At 45.7% G+C, this 19,733-nt stretch overlaps 1 protein-coding gene across 1 annotated transcript in view; it reads right to left on the reverse strand.

The window, feature by feature from the left end:
* Positions 1–19,595, reverse strand: part of SAMHD1 (SAM and HD domain containing deoxynucleoside triphosphate triphosphohydrolase 1) — a gene marked incomplete at its 5' end in the record, with an annotated part of 28,925 nt that extends 9,330 nt beyond the window's left edge. The window contains 10 exons of the mRNA XM_017746940.1: positions 1,664–1,779; positions 3,072–3,163; positions 3,696–3,804; positions 3,903–4,003; positions 6,610–6,765; positions 7,528–7,598; positions 10,773–10,888; positions 12,990–13,150; positions 14,482–14,554; positions 19,399–19,595. Of these exons, the coding sequence (XP_017602429.1) occupies positions 1,664–1,779; positions 3,072–3,163; positions 3,696–3,804; positions 3,903–4,003; positions 6,610–6,765; positions 7,528–7,598; positions 10,773–10,888; positions 12,990–13,150; positions 14,482–14,554; positions 19,399–19,595 (1,192 nt within the window). The remainder of the gene's footprint in view (positions 1–1,663; positions 1,780–3,071; positions 3,164–3,695; positions 3,805–3,902; positions 4,004–6,609; positions 6,766–7,527; positions 7,599–10,772; positions 10,889–12,989; positions 13,151–14,481; positions 14,555–19,398) is intronic.
* Between the last annotated feature and the right edge of the window lie 138 nt (positions 19,596–19,733).

Here is a 19,733-nt window from a genome sequence, read left to right on the forward strand (position 1 = left end):
AGCAGCCGGGAGCTGCTCCCTCCGGGAACGGGGTCGGGGTCCTCCTCCCAGTGAGGTCGGGCGTTGGAAAGGTCCCAGTTCAACAGCTGCACTTGAGAGCAGAAGCTCACCCCCAGTAAGGAGAAAGCAGCGCAGGACAGAACTCCGCGGTGGCAGCAAATTCTCCCCACAGCAGCAGCCCGGCCATCGCACCTCTGGTCCTGAGCGCGAAGAGCTGAGCCCGGCCCCTCACCCCCCAGCCAAAATCTCTGCCCTTCCCAAGAGAAAGCCCCCACCTCAGAGAGGATAGCAAACTGCACCCTTCCCTCTCCTCCTTGGCTACATCTTTTGTCCCTCTTACGTATCTGTTGTTCCCATCTCTTAGGCAGCAAATGGGAGAAAATTCCCTGAGTGAAAAAGAAAGAAAGAGAGAAGAAGGGAAAATCCTAACCTCTGACAGCACTAGAGGCAGGAAGGAGGTTTAAGAGGAGAACATACTCGTCATTCATGCTCCACTGTACATCTGATGCTGGTACATTCCTCACACCACTCTCCTTGCTGAACAGATGGTCCCAGCAAGCAGCTCCTTGCCATGGCAGACTGTGAGAGGCTGGGCACAGCCTGCTGTCCTTGCCCTGAGTTGTGCTCCCCACCAGGTACCACAGGTAAGCAGGCAGTCACAGCAGGACCCACCAGGCCAGCCAGCCCCCAGGAACAGGCCCAGCCCAGGAACAACTTCACCTCAGTTCTTTGCTTTCTGCCCAGCCTTCCTTTGCTCAGCACTGCAATTTGTGTTCTCCAACAGCTACTGCCCTGCCTTGTCCTGCCCTGAGCAGAGGCACACAATGACAGAGGGGACACACAGCTCCTCACCTCAGCAGGTGTGTGGTCAGACTGCAGACGGCTGTGGCATATGAAGGACTGCCAGCAGAAGGCCTTTAGCATCACAAAGGCTAAGGCACACAGGATTCTCTGCAACAGTGCCCTCAGGCCCTGTCACCTCATCCATGGACCAAAGATAGAGGTTCTTAGCTGACTCTGTTGGTCAGCTAAGGCTTGGTGATGGAAACTCAGGAAAGTTGACTTGGAAGTCCTGGTGAGTTGTAGGTGACAGGTGCTGCAAGAGCTGCCAGTAATCAGGAGCAGCCCTGAGCAGGGCCTGCAGCACCCCTGCCCTGCACGCACAGAGCCAAGCACAGAGCCTCGGAGCAGCAGGGTTGCCTGGCCCACTCTGCAGCTCTGAACACAACCTGGGGCCCCACAGCACAGACCAGGAGGCAGCAACCCTGAGAGCCTGCAAGAGCCGTTTGGAACCTGCTTTGGGAATAGCTTCACACCACAACACACATCCAGTACTTCTCCACCTGAGAGAGCCACCTGCAGTATCACTTAGAGCTCACTTACATCCCACTCATGACAAGTGCAACAAACTCAGGGCACGGGCAGGATCTTCTAACACTGCTGAATCTGAATGTATGTGGAACATAAAGTTGGTGCTTCTTTCTCTCTCTTAACATAAAAGCAATTTAAACTAGAAGATCTTGCTCTCCCAGCAAGATCTGAGAGCACAAGGATTAGACAGCCCAGGCCTGCCCCACCTTCTGTTCACAAAATGCTGTAAAAACAGCATTTTAACAGATACTCCTGCTCTTTTACTTAAAAAAGTAATTCTGAGACCTCTTACCAGTTAGTTTAGTGTAGGCTTCCATGTCCTCCATTGCTGTAGAAATGTGATACACTTTCCCTCCAGAGCCTCTTATTTCAAAAAATTTGTCTGCTTTTTGAAAGGCTTCTGTAATCCTAGTTTGAGACAAAATTACGACTTTATGAAAATAACATTTTGAAACACCTCACTGGTCAACAGGCAAAAAAGAAACAAATTAGTATGTTATAAACAGAAGACACCAGATGAAGCTGTATCCCCAGCACACAGCAGACACTGATCACTGCAACATCTTATCTCCATGCTGCCACTGCACATTTCAACAGAGATTTACTGCAGACGGGTTCAGATGAGAATGTAACCTTCAGATGAATGAGCAAGTTCACTTTGTTCTGCTTCAGACTGTGTTTAACTGCTGAGACAACTGCAGAACCCTGCAAACAGCGGCTGCCTCACAGATAACCACACCCTTTTACAGATTCCTTGTTTCCCGAGTTAGCTGAGAGGGTAAAAAGCATTGTAAAGGGGAAGCATCACAAACATGTACTATGTTCAGATGGGAAAATATTATGTTCTAAAGATGTCTTGCTGTCATTTCCAGCTTGGACATTCTTTTGGAAAGGCTGCTATAATTGTGGGAAGCCAAGATCTGAGTTTTTCTAAACTAAAAAATATGTTTTACTCCTCATATGTAGGTAGGTACTGTCAAACCTGAGCATTTTTAGTCTGAATTTTAGAGGATCCTTAAATCAGGAGCTAAAATTTATGAAATGAAAGCAATCCAAATCACTCTTGTCCTGTGTAATCCTTCACATTCCTTTTTTCCAAACTCAACAGACAGTTACCCAGCAGACAAGACCCTAAGGAAAAAATATTTGGAGTATTTCTGGTTTTCAAGAAAACTAAAAACAATAACGTTATATGGAAAATTCTATAGACAAGAGAGGTAAAACAGCAGGTAGCCAGATGAGTTGGTCCTGAACAAATCTTGCATTATATAAACACAAAGCCAGGCCTCAGCTGAGCTACATGAGCCCATTCATGACTTTACTCTGTTAGTAACCTTCCTCTAGTAACCAGCCAGTTTGAGCTAAGTGGTCTCTAACTTGCAGATAAGGATTTGACTTCAGCTGTCAGCAGTTTAAATGGTTTAAGCACACCCTGGCACTGTGCTCCTTCAGGCCTTTGGTAATTTTCCTCTAATTTAATTTCACATGGAAGGATGTTTTTGTCCTCCTCTCTCTGTTTTTGCTTGCTTTCTTAACCACAGCCTCTATGATACTCTAAGTACTAAGTCTTTCCACAAGAATCAGAAGTGGCTTTTATTCTATGTCACACCTTATAGATTATCTGAATATTCCAAATGGATATAGATTGTTTCAATAATTTAAAAATAAATTGAAAAGGAAGGAAAGGAAAATATACTTGCATTATTTCAATGATGTTGCCAGTCTTATGCTGATATGCTCTCCGGTGCAGGCAATACCGGGTATGGAACATCTCGTACAAATTTCCAACTTCCTGAATCAAAAAAACCCTATCAGCATTTACTTTTGCCACTGTCTTACTAGGAAAATTAAGGCAATAAATCAATTAATCAAATTAGTTGTCTCCCCCCATTCACAGCAGAAAGCAGAATGATTATTCACAATTTCCAAATTTTGAACCTGGCTCAGGCCACCATGGGAGAGCAGAGTGCTGAGAGTGACCCCAGGCAGCCTGGCAGTGAAGAAGACCCCTCACCCCTTTAGCAGCCCCTCACCACAGCCACATTCGCTTCCTGCCCAGAAGACCTGGAGCAGAATCATGCAGATCTGACAGGTCTGTAGAGTCTCCCCTGGCAGGGCCTCCCACAAATCCTTTCAAACAGTGGCTTTCTCTGTCCCTCCCCCAAACAGCAGCTTCTGAGAAAAGCTTTCAGAGCAGCAACTACTTCTCCCCCTCTTGGGCTAAGGGAGCATGAGGCAGGACCCCCAGGAACCCCAGCCATGGGGTGCAGCTCCCCCGTGTGCCCCCCGGCGCTCTGACCCCCCGGGCTCCACACGCTGCTCACCTTGTCACGGGTACAGATGTGCTTCTGGTTTTTCACTTCACAGACCCGAGTGAAGATAAGCAATCGCTTATAGTCAAAATTATTTGGGATTCCCAGGTGATGGCAGTCCCTGAAAATATTCCACAGAGTGTTTAACAGTATGATCATATTTGTATATACAGTAGCAGTTTGTGAATAGGAATTCATAATAAAATGTAAGATTTGTACCTTGCAAAATAATCCCACTTGTCAACGTCAATGCCATTTTTTTTGTTAGCTACTATCTCATAGAGGAAACTTTTCTCCTTTGGTCGACCACGGTAGGGCCACTGACAGGGGAGGTGGGAAGAAAAACATCAGAAACAATAAGAAATTAAACCGTGCCAGCATGTCAAAACAGCTTTTTAAAGACAGTGGGAATACACTTTGACTTTGCCTGTGACAAACTTCCAACACTGAGGTAGCAAAGAACACAAAAGACAAAGAAAGAACTCCCAAATGCTACCAGGCATTGGAAATCCAGAACAGGGCCTAAGCAGCGGTCTTCTCAGAATCTCAGGAAGAATAAAACCCATGAACACAAGTATTCATTGCCCATTATTCTACTAAAAGAAAGCCTGCAGCTTTGAAATGCAAAAAAAAAAAAAAAAAAAAAAAAAAAAAAAAAAAAAAAGCACAGCAACAAAGAGGGGAAAATTTGGAATTATTTAATTCTCAGGGAATTAAACACACAAACATGTCGCTGTCTTGCAGTCTTCTGCAATCTACAACTTTAGAGAACAGAGTTTTAAAACACTTACTTAGATGTTTTAAACAAAAATTGTTTAACAGTCAGCTACTTAAACTGCTACCTCACAAGGGACAATTCAGCCATAAGGCAAGCAGGAAATGAACACCAAAATAATAAGACACAAGTTGCACATTTTCTTGAAAATTTAAAGATCCTTCAGCTAAAAAAATGCCATAAAGTGACCTCGAAATTCTGGAAGTGGAAAACATTGTATGCAAACATGGCTTCCATGTTACCTGCACTGATGTGAATAGCAACAGAAATGTGCAAGCAGCAGGAAGGAAGCACATCATGGATAAAAATACCATGATCACAAAGAGCTCTGCTACTGGCACGTGTTCAGGACACTGTTTATGTCTGGTGCCTGGACACCCGTTGTCTGTATCACGACAGAGGCCTGCACCACAGTGCACAGCCTGCCAGTGCAATCTGCTGCCTAACACCAGAAGGCTGCTGCCATGAATCATGTGTGGCACTCCTCTTCCTGGTATCCTGCTGGAAAACAGGTACAGAATCCAAACAAGGCAAACCAGACATGGGGAAAGAACCTGGCACAAGATCAATGCTAGTGGCAGGTACCAAGATTTATGTGCAAACAAGCCCAACAGGATAAAAATCAGTTTGCAGATTTTGTAAATGAATGTCCTCTTCCTATAGGATCTCAGACTGGATTTCACTACGCCAAGTTCCTTGTATTTGCTGTGGGATTGCTACCCACTCCTGCAGCAGAAAATAATGGGCAAGTGTGAACATTTGTGGGTTACTTGTTTGGGACTACATATAAATTCTGATTAGGACCAGATTGTCCTGACAGACCTTCCACTGACTTCAGCTGCTACCAGTTCTTTATTCTGGAGCTCACTGAATGAGTGTCCTTGAAGAGATGACAAAGGCTGTAAAGCGTAAAACGAGGAGAGAGAACTTTTACAATGATTAACAACCACCATCTCTTCTTACTTGCCTCTTGAAGCAACTAATTTCTTCAAGTCTTACTCCTGCCTCTATGTTTGCTACTGCAATAAATCCAAGCATTTTGCTGCTGTCATCAAGGCTGATGTGGCTTGGGCCAGGCTTGGATTGCTCACTGCCTCATCTCTACCAGTGCCCAGTTTTGCTATCCAGACTGAGGGAGGCTTCCTTTACTCCAGGCCAAGCCCCCCTAGCTCCCTCAGCTGCTCCTCATCACACTTGTGCTCCAGACCCTTCCCCAGCTCTACTGCCCTTCTCCATCGCACCTCAGGGTCTTTCTTCAAGTGAGGGGCCCAAAACTGAACCCAGAATTTGACTTGTGGCCTCAGTAGTGCCCAGCACAGAGGGACCGTCACTGTCCTGGTCCTGCTGGCCATGCTATGGCTGGTACAGGCCATGTACCATTGGCCTCTTGCCCATCTGGACACATCTGGCTCATTTTCAGCCATTGTCAACCAAACAGCATCTGTTTTCTGCCTAGCCACTTTCCAGCTGCCCTGCCCCCAGCCTGTAGCAGGACTCAGCACTTGGTATTGTGGAACTTCACACAACTGGCCTGGGCACATCGATCCAACCTGTCCAGATCCCTCTGTAGAGTCTTCCTGCTCTTCAGTGGAGCATGACCTGCATTTCCTAGACCCAGGCTGGCTGGGCCTGGTTCCCTGGTTGTCCTGTACGTGCTGCAGGATGGCACTCATGATGATCTGCTCCATGACCTTCCCTAGTAGCACCAGGTCAGATAGCCCTGTAGTTCCCTGGATCATCCTTCTGACCCTTGTACATGGAGTCATATTTGCTGATTTCCAGCCAAGTGGGACCACCCAGGACTGCAGGTAAATGATGGAAAGTAGCTTGGTGAGCACTTCTTCCAACTCCTTCAGTACCCTTGAGCGGATCCCAGTCACCAGTTAGGTTCCCTAAATACAGGTAACTTTCTACAGCTTTCCTCTGATCTGAAGGCTTTTGAGCAAGAATTCTCAGGGAGCTGTAAGGACATTAACACACCTGCCAGCACTGTAAGAAATAAACACTACACTCCTCCAGCATCAATTGTGACAAGATTCTCAGAACATCATGGGGCTAGAAGTAACATACAGCAGAAGCCAAAATTAGCTATTCTTTCAGCAAAATAAAGACATTTCTTGCCATAATCACAGGAGCAGTACACTGACTCACTGATGTCACACAGGAAGTTTCATCTATAGGCCCTCCTATTTGTTCCTTGATGAAGAGCATATCTTCTTCCAGGACAAGACCATACGACTTCATGACTTCTTCTAGTTTATTGGAAGTGATCAAGTGCTCAAACATTTGAACAGAAGCAGTTTCATGCTGTGAAAAAAACAATCCAAATGTTGTATTACATAGTTTAAGCATCTTTCGTGCAGTGCCACAGCTTTACTCCAAGTCAGCAGCACTTCCTAGCCAGGCACATGGGCAGGCTGGTGTGAAGTGCAGCAGCTGGGTGCTTTCCTAGTAATTTTACATTAAACAGAACACCAAATCACCCAGTCTACAGAGTACAGAAACACACTCTTCAGCAGAGAGCTGTTAATTCTGTGTGTTGACAAACAGTAGCAAGGCAGTTACAATGCTAAAAGACAAAATAATCAGTTTTGCTGTGTAGAAGATTAACCAGTTTACTCAGATGATTTTGCTTAGAAATTACAAGCAGAGAGAGGCTTGAAAGGACTGTGTTGCATTTCATTCACAGCAAACAACCATTGAAATTCTATTCAAAATTTTGCAAAGTTTGAATTCTAAACACTACTGAATATCCTGGACTTGGACTAAAACATTATACTGGAAAGGAAGCTGCCAGTTGGTATTTTGCATCTGTAAAATATATTCTGCAGAAAGCTCTCAATACACATTTTAAGGCACAATGCTGGCCAGAAATGATCAGTGCAGCCCTAACAAGGATATCATCACAAGACTAGAAAACAATCTTCTGGTTGTCAATTAAGCCATCAAAATGATGCAATAAGGTAAGGCCAAATGACCACTATAGCCTCACAAGCACTGGAACTCTTTAATTACTCTGCCTCTAAAAATTTCAGGTTTGTATTTTTACTTTAATAGTGAAAAGCCTACCTTCCACTTCAAATCTGGACGAGTGAGTGGAATAAATCTTCCATCAAACATGTGTGAAAATGGCCCATGACCTTAAATAAAAAGATGACACGGGTTTAGTCTGAGACATAGTTGCCAGCAAATATTTCTTGAGCAAGCTTAGGATCTGAATTCTCTTGTATTTGACTTTTCTTGACATATCATGAGTATTAGACTGGTTTGGGTTGGAACAGACCTTAAAGATCATCTCATTCAGCCCCCTGCCATGGGCAAGGACACCTTCTACTATCCCAGGTTGCTCCAAGCCCTGTCAAGCCTGGCCTTGGACACTTCCAGGGATCCAGGGGCAGCCACAGCTTCTCTGGCACCCTGTGCCAGGGCCTGCCCACCCTCACAGGGAGGATTTTCTTCCCACTATGCAATCTTAAATCTAGATTCCTTCAGCTTAAGGCCATTCCCCCTTGTCCTGTCCCTCTATCCAAAGTCCCTCTTAGCTCTCCTGGAACCCCTCTCAGGTGGTCTAAGGTCTCTCTGGAGCCTTTTCTCCTCCAGGCTGAACACCCCCAGCTCTTCCAGCCTGGGTCCAGAGCAGAGGAGCTCCAGCCCTTGGTGCATCTCCAAGGCCCCGTGTGGGACCTGATGAGGCTGACAGCTGGTCTGAAGGCCTCACAGAGTTTGACTTAAAAACAGTCAAAATCTACCTGTGAGAAACTGCAGTCACAGTGAAAGCCACAGTGATAGCTAAGAAGATAATCAGTGAAAGAAGATGTTCTTGCTATGGAACATCAAGAGTATACAAGAAGAAACTTGCATATAATATGTAACTAATTGCTTGTCTAGCTAATTGTATTGCTGTTTGAATGGTCATTGTTCTTTAGACAGCCCTGTCATTGTTTGTTAAGCAGCCAATCACAATAAGCCACAGTAATTGTCAAGTAAGAGTAATAGCTGAGAATAATAAAAACCTTTTGCTTCTTATGGCTTTGGATAACAATAAGTGTGTGTCGTGTGTCAGTCTCTGCCATGACAGCCTCGCTCCAGCAGCACCACATCCTTATGTTGACCCCAGGGCTGGAGCAGCTCTGCAGGTGGGGTCTCACCTGAGCAAGGCAGTGGGGTAGATTTCTCCCCTCACCTCTGCCCATGCTGGGGATCAGCCCGGCACATCAGGGCTCTTGGCTGCCTCTGGGCCTGTCCAGCTCTTACCCACCAATGCCCCCAAGTTCTTCTCCTGAGGGCTGCTCTCATCTACCCTCTGCCCCTCCAGCCTGTCCAGGTCCCTCTGGATGCCCCATCCCTTCCCTCCAGCGTGTGACCCCACCACACAGCTCAGTGTTGTTGGCAAACTGCCCAAGGGTGCATCGATCCCACTGTCCCCATCACGGACAGAGATATCCAACAGTGCCAGTCCCCACACAGGCCCCTCATCACTGGGCTCCACCTGGACATCGAGCCTGTAACCACAACTCTCTGAGTGCAACCATCCAGATAATTCCTTATTCATCATCTGTCCTGGGTTGCAGTGTATTCTATTACCATCCCCATCAGCTGTTGAAATCAGGTGGGGCAGTGTTTCCTTGCCTCCTCCCCCCAGACTATCTTTCTGTTAATGGCCCATCATTGTCCTGCCGCCTGACTCAGAGATAACTCCCTCCGGACTATCTTCTGTTAATGAGCCCAATCAACACTTTGCCTCATGACTCGTTACCCCATTGTGAGATGCTCCACCCAGAGGGAGGAACCAAGCATCCCATCGTGGATATAATCTGAGGCTGAACACCAGAGACACTGGCTTCCCACTGGATTTCCAGAGGACAGGAGATACAAAGCCACCATTGGACTTCCTGAGGAAGAGCAGACTCTTTTACTACAGGATCACTGCTTCAGAGGACTGCAGTCCCTGTGGTACACCTGAGAGGTATTTTAGGAAAGACTGTTTGGATTAATCCCACCTCAGGCAAAGGCAAACCCATCCGTGGGATTGTCTTTGCTCAAGGACCTGGTTGCACTTGGTGGGTAATGCAGAAAGATGGGGAAACCCGTTGTGTACCACAAGGAGACCTAATCTTAGGTGAGAACGGTGTGTAGATTTCACTGTGTATATATATATATATATATGTATGTGTGTTTTAGAGTTTAAGAAGGTATTGATTTGGGATAATGTAGATGGTAATAGAATAAGGGGTGGATAATGTCCTGGGTTGCAGTGTATTCTATTACCATCCCCATCAGCCGTTGAAATCAGGTGGGGCAGTGTTTCCTTGCCTCCTCCCCCCAGACTATCTTTCTGTTAATTGCCCATCATTGTCCTGCCGCCTGACTCAGAGATAACTCCCTCCGGACTATCTTCTGTTAATGAGCCTAATCAACACTTTGCCTCATGACTCGTTACCCCATTGTGAGATGCTCCACCCAGAGGGAGGAACCAAGCATCCCATCGTGGATATAATCTGAGGCTGAACACCAGAGACACTGGCTTCCCACTGGATTTCCAGAGGACAGGAGCTACACAGCCACCACTGGACTTCCTGAGGAAGAGCAGACTGTTTTACTACAGGATCACCGCTTCAGAGGACTGCAGCCACCATTCTACCAGACTGCTACCACCACCCTGCCTAACAGGGTGTCAGGTTGTACCTTGACTCTGTCAGTTTGACAGTGTTTTCTTTTACCTTTTTTTTTCACCTTTTCTTTAATTTCCATTAAATTGTTATTCTGACTTAGTGCCTCCCACTGGTTTGTTTTCAAACTAGTACATCATCTATGAGGAAGACTCAGATATAAAAAGTACACTTTCCTAAGATACCTTAAGTACTACTGCACTTAACAGCCAGTTCCAGCACCTACACCACAGGCAAGTACTGCAGCAACACTGAACATACTATTTACTCTGTGTCAGCTCTGAAGAAAAGAAGTAGTTATGAAATAAACGTTACAATTTTTGAAAGGAACACTAATTTTCATTCTGAAATGTTTTAAGAGACCTGGATAAATCACAGAAGGAAGTGGACGCTTCAGCCACTGAGAGCAGAACTTTAAGCGCCATTTGGAAACAAGACAAAACACTAGCTAAGAATGGCTGCAGATTCACGAAGTGGAACTGTCTCCACAGACGTACTCCAGAACAAACAGAACAGATAAAACCTGTCTTGGAATATGGCCATGCAATGAGCAACCCAAAACAGCTCACATGTTCTGACCTCACAGCCAGCTTTTCATCCTGGTTAGCTTTCCAAGAGCAACAACCCATCTCAGGTGTTCCTTACCCAAATCATGACAAAGCCCAGCAATTTCTACACAGAGGATGTCTCGCTGGGTTATATCCAGTTCTGGTTGTCTCTCCTTCAGTGTACGAACCAGATATCCTGCAAGGTAGCCAACCCTGTTGCAAGAGGAAAGGAATATAGCAGTGGTTTAGGATGAACAGAAAAAGAGAAAAAGAGAAGTTCCCCTATTCTGTTTGCTCCATTAAGTCACAGCCCTTGTCTGAGAGGCAGCATACAACAAATACCCAAACCCTGACCTGCGAAGAATGACAAGCTACTTCTTGTAGTAGAGTTTTAGTCCTCTGAAAGCAAAAAACCATGGAATACCATGCCCAAAAAACAGAGGCTCTACAGCATCCTGCAGTATTTCATAACACACAAACAGTAGCTGTGTAAGGGAACAGCAGTGCACCACTGACAGTGAGAATCTTGAAGCACCTCAGCTTACACAGAATCCTTGAATTCCAGTCAGGGCAAAGTGCAGAGGTCCACAACAGTCACCAAAGCATTTGCTTCTTTTTTCAAACTGCTGCTCTAATAATAGCTCATGACAATTATTTCTCACTTCTCATTCATTTTAGATTTGAAATTTTATTTAATTGAATGGGACCCTCTGTTCTCATGACACAAAACCAGCAGGAGCAAATATATGGCACATAAACTGTTCATAACCTCTAAACAAACCTCTTTTTCTACTTGCCTCAAGAGGTCCCCTTGCAGAACAGCTTAAAGCAAGACAAGGCTTTCTCAGATGAAGTAATACCTTTCATTAGTCCAAATTTCACTGTTCGACGGTTTTTCACTAGACCAATAAGCACACAAAGCTCACTTCTTCTATTTGTAACACTGTAGAAATCTTTGAAATTGTATACAGGTGGAGAACATCTGTCTGTAGAGAATTGGCTACGTCCTCCCTTTGCAGCTTACAGAGCATGATTTAGCAGAACATCGCACTCATCTTGTATAATAGCTGAGCTATGTGAGAAAGGATGCATGGACCCTCTGCTGCTGACCAAGGCCTTATGCTGATACAGCGGGGACATGCTGGCCTTGGTGAGCAGTACAGTTAACAATAGACATCTTATGGTCGGGGCATGGGAAAAAGAGGGACTTAGGCATGGGAAAGAGGGACTTGCTGACCACAAAGGTAGAACTAGAGGGAGGGGTCGGCGGCAGTGCCGTAAACCACTCAGCTTGCGCCTTTTGGAATATGCATAAGCCTCATTAGTCACACTATATCTGTTATCCACGACTGATCAATAAACGGAAGCTTGCTGATCACTCATATTGAGCGTCCGGGCTCTCCCTCCGTCGCGACATCTGTCCTAAATTTAACTCTATAGATCAACAGAACTGTTCAAAAGAAAAGTTGCTGATAAAACTGGAGTTTTCAGACTTCTGTTGTGAAGACATTTCTGTCTTTTTGGTTTACCAGATGCAGTCAGTCCAGGCTGCCTCATTTATCTGACCCTTTTGCGAACAGTCATTTGAATCTCATTATAAGTAAGGCAGACTTACTCCACAACATTTCAGCACCAACAAAAGCAACTTTAGGCTGGCCAGATCAGCTGAATAAAAACCACTTACTAGCTTAATTTCACTGCACCTTGGGATATACCCTTAAAACAAGCTCAAATTTGTCACTCATTACCTTCCCTGAGGAGTGTAAATGACCTAGCAACACTCTACATAACCTTGTGTCCATCATATTTCTGCTTAACTGAATTACAGCTATCAGGCTGACAACCTGCCATTGGTTGCATGAAGCACATCTATCTACAAAGGCAAACATTACAGATCAAATGGATTTTAGCTGTGCTGGATGATGTGTGGGGATTACAACTGTCTGGCAGATCATACAGAGCAGCCCTGGTACCCTTACTAAGTTTATGCTTTAAAACTTGTATTTTGACTGGGGGAACATAAAGCACTTACAGTTTTTAGCTAACATTATTCTTAGAATAATAAAGGGTGGGGAGGAAATCTAACATTGATCCATCTTGTAGGTTTCTTTATCTGTCTTTATTAAAAGACGTTCAAGGGAACAGCCCACAATCACATGGGATATCCAGGAACATTTGAGACCAGAAATGGCCCCCCAGCAGTTTTCACCAATGCTCAGACAGCAATGACCCTTGACTGGCACTCCACTGCAGTGGTACCAAGCTCAGGGATATCCAGATGCCAGAGATGCATGGGCCAGAATCACCAGCTTACCCTAGGGAGTGTTCAAAGCGGTTGTGAGAGGCTCCTGGAAAAACAAAGTACGTGCCACCCAGCTGCTTGATGTACCGGAGGCGCTGGAATTGAGGGGTGTCAATGATCTGAACAAGCAGGGGATGCATTTCAATGTGCCCATGAATAGGATCGTTAAAAACCTACAGAAGAAAAAGAAAAAAAAAGGTGTAATTAACATTTAAAATTTGACTTTGAAAAGAAACAGGCATATAAAAATGTAAAGGACATCTAGAATGGTCAGGCATTTGGTGGCAGAGAATGTTCACCTTCTGTAAAACAGACACATCCTGCCAACCCAATATCAAGATCTATCACAACATCATAGGATGTCTGGGGTTGGAAGGGACCTTAAAGATCACCTTGTTCCAACCCCATGCCATGGGCAGGGACATCTTCCACTAGACCAGGTTGCTCCAAGCCCTGTCCAATCTGGCCTTGAAAACTTCCAGGCATGGGGCATCCTCAGCTTCTCTGCACAACCAAATTTATCTTGGAGAACTACTAAAGCTTGACACCAAAAAGATAAAGCTGCCTATTTCTCATAGCAAGGGAAGTGAAGTCAAAATCCCTAAAAATGTTATCTCCACATGTGCAATTCCAAAACTTAACACGTGTGAAAACTGCTGTCTTTATTAATCTGCTACTCCAATTAAAGCAGGATACTGCAATACATGTCTGAGATATCCAATAAAAGTGTTTGGCCGGATATTGCTCATGCTTTTAAAATTAAATGCAATTTTGCTGTGTGGAAATTATGATTGTTACTTTTTTCATAAAAAAAAATGCAAACCCTCAAGATAACTAAAATATGAAAGAAGTTATTCCTGATTAGCACATATTTTTAGAGAGATCTCAGTAACCACAGGGACTCGGTAGAGAACGTAAACACATTTAATCCTTGCTGTCAAACTGCAGGCAAAACCATTCCATCACACACACATCTTGGTAAAATACTGAGGCAAATAAGGTTTTCCTGTGCTCTCTACCCTTGGTCACTGAGCTGGGAGGGCTCTAGCAGATATGCAGACTACTACAGAATGTGTGCAGCCCTGGCCCCAGTTAAACCAACACACACCACTGGGAGAAACAGCTGGACACAGCAAACAGTGAAAGCAAGGAGGAGTCTGTTAACCCAGGCCTGGGGAAAAACGAATAAAATAAACCAAGGGGAGGCTCTACACAGAGGGATGTGAAAGGAGAGCTTCTCCAACACATGTCAAATGGCTCTTCTGCTCATTCAATCCCTCACAACCTGCAGGTGCCCACCAAAAGCTTCCACATGATGATTCTAGTATTTCTTCTAGTTAATGTGCTTTTTCACAGACCACCACTACCAAGGGCCCAGAGTTTGCTGCTGTGCTGCTTGGGTGGGCAGCACCCAGCCAAGAGGGGGGAGGAAGAGAAGGGGAGCAGGGCCCTGTGCAGGGCTTGAGGCAGGACCTGGCCACGATGTCCCCATAGCATGGATTACCTTCATCACCTCCAAGTGCTGCTGTCGCAGCTGTGTCAGGCACGCCAGCACTTCCAGTCGCTCAGCTGGGCAGCTAGGAAGGAAAAAGAGCCACTGAGAGCAAAGCCTGCAATGCACTTCCCTTCCCAATCTGCAGTACATAGGGAAGTACTTGTGCAAGTTCACATTACTTTGATATTCGCTGACGGAAGAAGACTGCAATTTTTTCAGAAAAATATTGAAAGTATCTATCCTTCTAAAATCAAGTATGGAAGGAAGGGAACAAATAGCTACAGAACACATCTGTAGAGCAGTGTAAGTGCTGCTCCCACTTACACAGAACTTAGAAATAAAACCACCACAAAACTGATGAAAAAAATTTTATAAGCCACACCTGGAGATAAGTCCTTCAAACTTATGGGAAAGACAACATGCAGCATCTGAATAACTGACATTTTTTAAGGATGAAAAACTTCCTTAAACTAAAATGTCAGAGTCACAGCAAACAATTTTTATAAAAATTTCTGGCAGTTAGTCAACTCTGTATTAGAAGTTTAATTTTGTCAAACTAACTTGAACTTTACACAAATTAATTTCAACTCCAACAGCAAAATCACTGCAGTTTAAAACATGTTCTAATTTTGTTGAGACTAATTCTTCTATTTTGCAAAGATATTTTGCTGTCATTTTTAATAAATTATTAAAAGTCCCCTTCACAACACACAGCTAAACTTCCAGTGCAGGTACTCTGCAGTAGCCACAGCAGTCTAAGAGCACAGGCAGGACAAGTCTGGAGACAGAGAGAGATAATATGCTCTATCATACCTACTTCTACTAACTCTGTCTGCAAGCCTTGCCCTTGAGCTAAATGGTTTCAGCCTCACTATGACAGCAAACTGTGGATGCTGAAAGCTTGATGCAGAGAAATTTTCCAGCTTTCTGCCAGTATCCATGTGAAAGTCTTACTTTCACACACATGCTAAACAGTGAGAGGTTTTTATAAACCAATCCTTTCTCTTGCAGGTGCAAGATTGTTATGCAGTATTGTTGTGTTACTGACTGGAGAAATATTCTGAAATGGGTGTTGTAGGGTTTAACCAATCATTCCAAGAAGTTGATGGTCAAAGGACCAATAACCTTATGCCATTCAAGTGAACCAGGTTATTTATTGATTTCCAAACTCATTTATATAATTCCATTTCCTTCCTGGATTGAGGTCTATGTCATTTTTCTCACCATCCCCGGTACAACAGTGACAGCAAACATTATCATGAGAAAATACTTTTTCTGCAGCAGTTAATCACCCTGAGATCAGTTTTCTATTAGCCTCTCAACATAAAACTGAACAGAAAACAAGGCTATAAAGCCCCACTTGATGCACTACATACTCTCATCTGAATCATTTAATTATTCATAATCCACAAAATATTAAAGGCATGTGATGTTTGAGCTGCTGGTGAGCAGTGTTTCTCTCAACCACTTGGTATTCCTTTCCCTAACACAGAGCTCTTGGGCTGCAGCTGCTGCTCAGACAAGCAGTGCTGGTGCACCTCTGCTATGGAGACAGGCTGAGAGCTGCGGCTGCTCAGCCTGGAGAAGGGAAGTCTGTGGAGAGACCTCATTGAAGCCTTCCAGTACCTTAAGGGGACTTAGAAAAAGGAAGGAGAGAGACTTTTTATAAGAGCAGACACCGTCAGGACAAGGGGCAATGGTTTTAAACTGACAGAGGGCAGTGTTAGAACAGAGGGTATTAGGAAAAAATTCTTCCCTGTGAGGCTGGTGAGCCCTGACACAGGTTGGCCAGAGAAGCTGGAATTGTTCAATTGTTCAAGGCCAGGTTGGACAGGGCTTGGAGCAGCCTGGGACAGTGGACGGTGTCCTCGCCCATGGGAGGGGGTGGAATGAGATGACCTTTAAGGTCGGTTCCAACCCAAGCCCTCCACGATTCTAAGATGAAAAACACCCTTGGTGATGCCCAGACCAGCATGTATTCAATGACACAACTCTGAGAGCAAATAAATCAACATTGTGACCAGCAACTATTGAACTAATATAATGAACGCTTCTAATGACTTATTTTTCACACAGAATCATGGAATTAACTAGGTTGGAAAAGACCTTTGAGATCATCAAGTCCAACCTATGACCTAACATCACCTTATCAACTGAACCATGGCACTAAGTGCCACATCCAATCTTTTTTTCAACACCTCCATGGATGGTGACTCCACCACCTCCCTGGGCCATCCCAATGCCCAATCACTCTTTCTGTTAAGGATTTTTTCCTAATGTATAGATTAAACTTACCCAGGTACAGCTTAAGGTTGTGTCCTCTTGTCCTGTCACTTGTTGCCTGGGGCAAGAGACCAACCCTCACCTGGCTGCATCCTCCTTTCAGGTAGCTGTAGAGAGTGGTAAGGTCTCCCCTGAGCCTCCTCTTCTCCAGGCTAAACAACTCCAGCTCCCTCAGCCACTCCTCATAAGGCTTGAGTTCCAGACCCCTCACCAGCCTTGTTGCCCTTCTCTGGACACGTTCCAGCACCTCAAGATTCTTCCTAAACTGGGGGGGCCCAGAACTGGACACAACACTCAGGGTGTGGCACAACCAGTGGCCCAACCAGTACAGGGAAAGAATCACTTCCCTAGGTCTGCTGGCCACAATATTCATATTTTAATACGCTCTGTTCAGATCTGTCATAATCTCAACCCTCTGCACCCCACACTTGGTGAGCAGTGTTTTTCTCAACCACTTGGTATTCCTTTCCCTAACACGGAGCTCTCGGGCTGCAGCTGCTGCTCAGACTGTCACAAGGCAGTGCTGGAGCACCTCTTGGAAGCCCCAAGAAGGAGTGTAGTGGATTAACCCCAGCCAGGAACTCAGTCCCACGCAGTCACTTGCTGCTCTGGTGGGATGGGGAGGAGAATCAGGAAAAGGTAAGACCCTGCATGCTGTCGGTGTGATCCTGGTGTGACCAATTGCCTGGATGTCCCACCTTCCCTGCTCTTTGTCCTCCTTCAGATAGAAAACAACAGCAGGGCATTTTTCACCAGAAGTCTACAAGGTCAGACCCTCCTAACCAAGACAAATCCTGTTAACACAGGAAACTCTGGTTTTCCAGGGCTCTGCAGGCAGATTTGCTCCAACAGCCAAAGCAGCATTACTGATGGCTGCTTGGAAATGTGATAACTGGCACTTCCTCATCCATTCTCCTCCTTGCTTTATCCACACCCTCCTTCATGCCACAAGTGACAAGGATGAGAAAATCCCTTCCCTGTGCCCAAAGAGGTCAGCCAGAAAGCCCCACTCATCATCTGTGTTCAGCATGCAGCACACTGCACACCACATGAAACATCCACTGCCAGCAACATGAGAACACTTGGGAAACCCACAGCACTGCCTCCAGACCCCACTGGCCCAAGGTCTCCCCTCTGTACATCCAGGAACCCAGGGAACTAAAGACATGCATTCATTAGTGGTCTGTCACAGAGAAATTATCAGTTACTGCAGGACACAGTGTGCAGTGGATAGCAAAAGAACTGTTCTTAGGGCAAAGTTGAGATGTTTACAAAAAGCAGAATGCTTGAGCAATTTCTCATCCAACTCTCAACAGTTTCAGCTTAATAGAAACAAGATGTCAGATCTCACAGAAGGAAACTTTGTATAAGAAAACCCACAAGCCGGTAGACCCAGCACCATCTGCCCTCTACACTGAGAGCTCTCCACAGCCCTCTCCCCCATGCTGAGGGACTCCTGGCCATCCCATCCTGCTGCCCATGTTCAGCACTGAGAGTCTCTGACTCCCCAGACCGGCTGCACATGTCCAGCGTGGCCTGGACACCTGATGCTCCTTCCCTGCTAGAAGCAACCAGCCTCCTGGCAAGTCCTAAATAAAACTAGACACCAGCTCGTCATTTCAGTCAGGCAATTACCTGGTACTTCAGCAATAAACAAAGCCTTCAGCTGCCTTCCACGACATCACAGCATTTTCTATCTGCACACTTCAAACAGCTGCAGTTAAACCCCTCTTCTACAAAAAGAGAAAACCAAAAATACCTTAATGACTCCTGCATACGTCTTACCTCGTCCAAAGCCGAGCACTTCTGCCTCGTCCTGCTGCGTCACACCAGCTCTTCATCCTCTTCAGATATCCACACCCAGACACCCGCCCCTTCCCGCTCCCCTTTTGCATGCTGATGTCTCAATAAAGCAGGGAAAGCACCCTTCACCCCCAGCACGGCATGAGCGCTGATGAGTTTTCACCCAAGGAGCCAACACCAAAGCACTCTAGCCCCCAGCAGAAAGCACAGCTCCGCACTTGTGTGCACCTGCCACATTACACACCCCAGCCTACCTCAGGGCCTCCAACCACAACATCAGCTGGAGCCAACAGGTGGGTTTTGAGACAAATTTGGAGGAAGCAGTATAAACAAGGTTAACAAAGGAATAAAGAAAAGACATCAAAAGATTAAAAACCACCAGGAAGAATGCGGTGAGCAAGCGGGCTCACATCCCAGTAGAGGGGAGCAAGAGAGGCTCCCCAGTGGGGCAGAGAAGGGGCATAGGGGCCTTTCAAACAAACAGGATAGCAGGACAGATTCATACCCTTTGCTGTTACAGAAGAGCAAGAAGGCATATTCACCACCAGAAAGATTACAAGGGTTTTGGGATCAGTCATTCCCTCACTGCTGGGAACAATCTTTTACACACTTTAGAACAGCATCCAGCATCCCTATGTTTGCGGCAGGTGACCACTAACAGCTGGACTGCCTGCTCTGGACTGCCCAGGGCAGTGGGAGCTCACGGCAGCAAGGACTCGGCTACTCACCCACAGGCCCCTATTCTGCCAAGACACACAACAACATTTCTTTTTCCACAGCAGCCCACGCTGCTGTAGGCACAACAGAAAGCCAAGTCCCAGCAGCTGCTGCAAGGCTGACCTGTCAATGCCCGGGATTTCTCCCAGGGAGATGGGAGACACCCGGCCTCTCCTGAGCAGCACCTCCTGCTCTGTAAAACATCGGGGCCGCTGTCGTTCCTGGAGCTGGAGCAGCAGCAACTTCAGGCAGAAAAGTAAGTTCTCGTCAGAACCCCTGGAGTTCACTCTTGTGTTCTCAGCAATACTCAAAAGCTCACTGGGCCACCCAGGGTATTTTCATTAAACCTTTTCTAATGGATCGAGTTTTTTGCTTCTTATGGTTACTTGGGCAGCGAGTGTCTGCGCCGTGGATGTGCTGGGAGCAGCAGGGAAAGGGAACTGCTCCGAGGGTCCGGG

Source organism: Corvus brachyrhynchos, unplaced genomic scaffold, assembly GCF_000691975.1.
Source record: "Corvus brachyrhynchos isolate BGI_N302 unplaced genomic scaffold, ASM69197v1 scaffold661, whole genome shotgun sequence".
Taxonomy (NCBI): Eukaryota; Metazoa; Chordata; class Aves; order Passeriformes; family Corvidae; genus Corvus; species Corvus brachyrhynchos.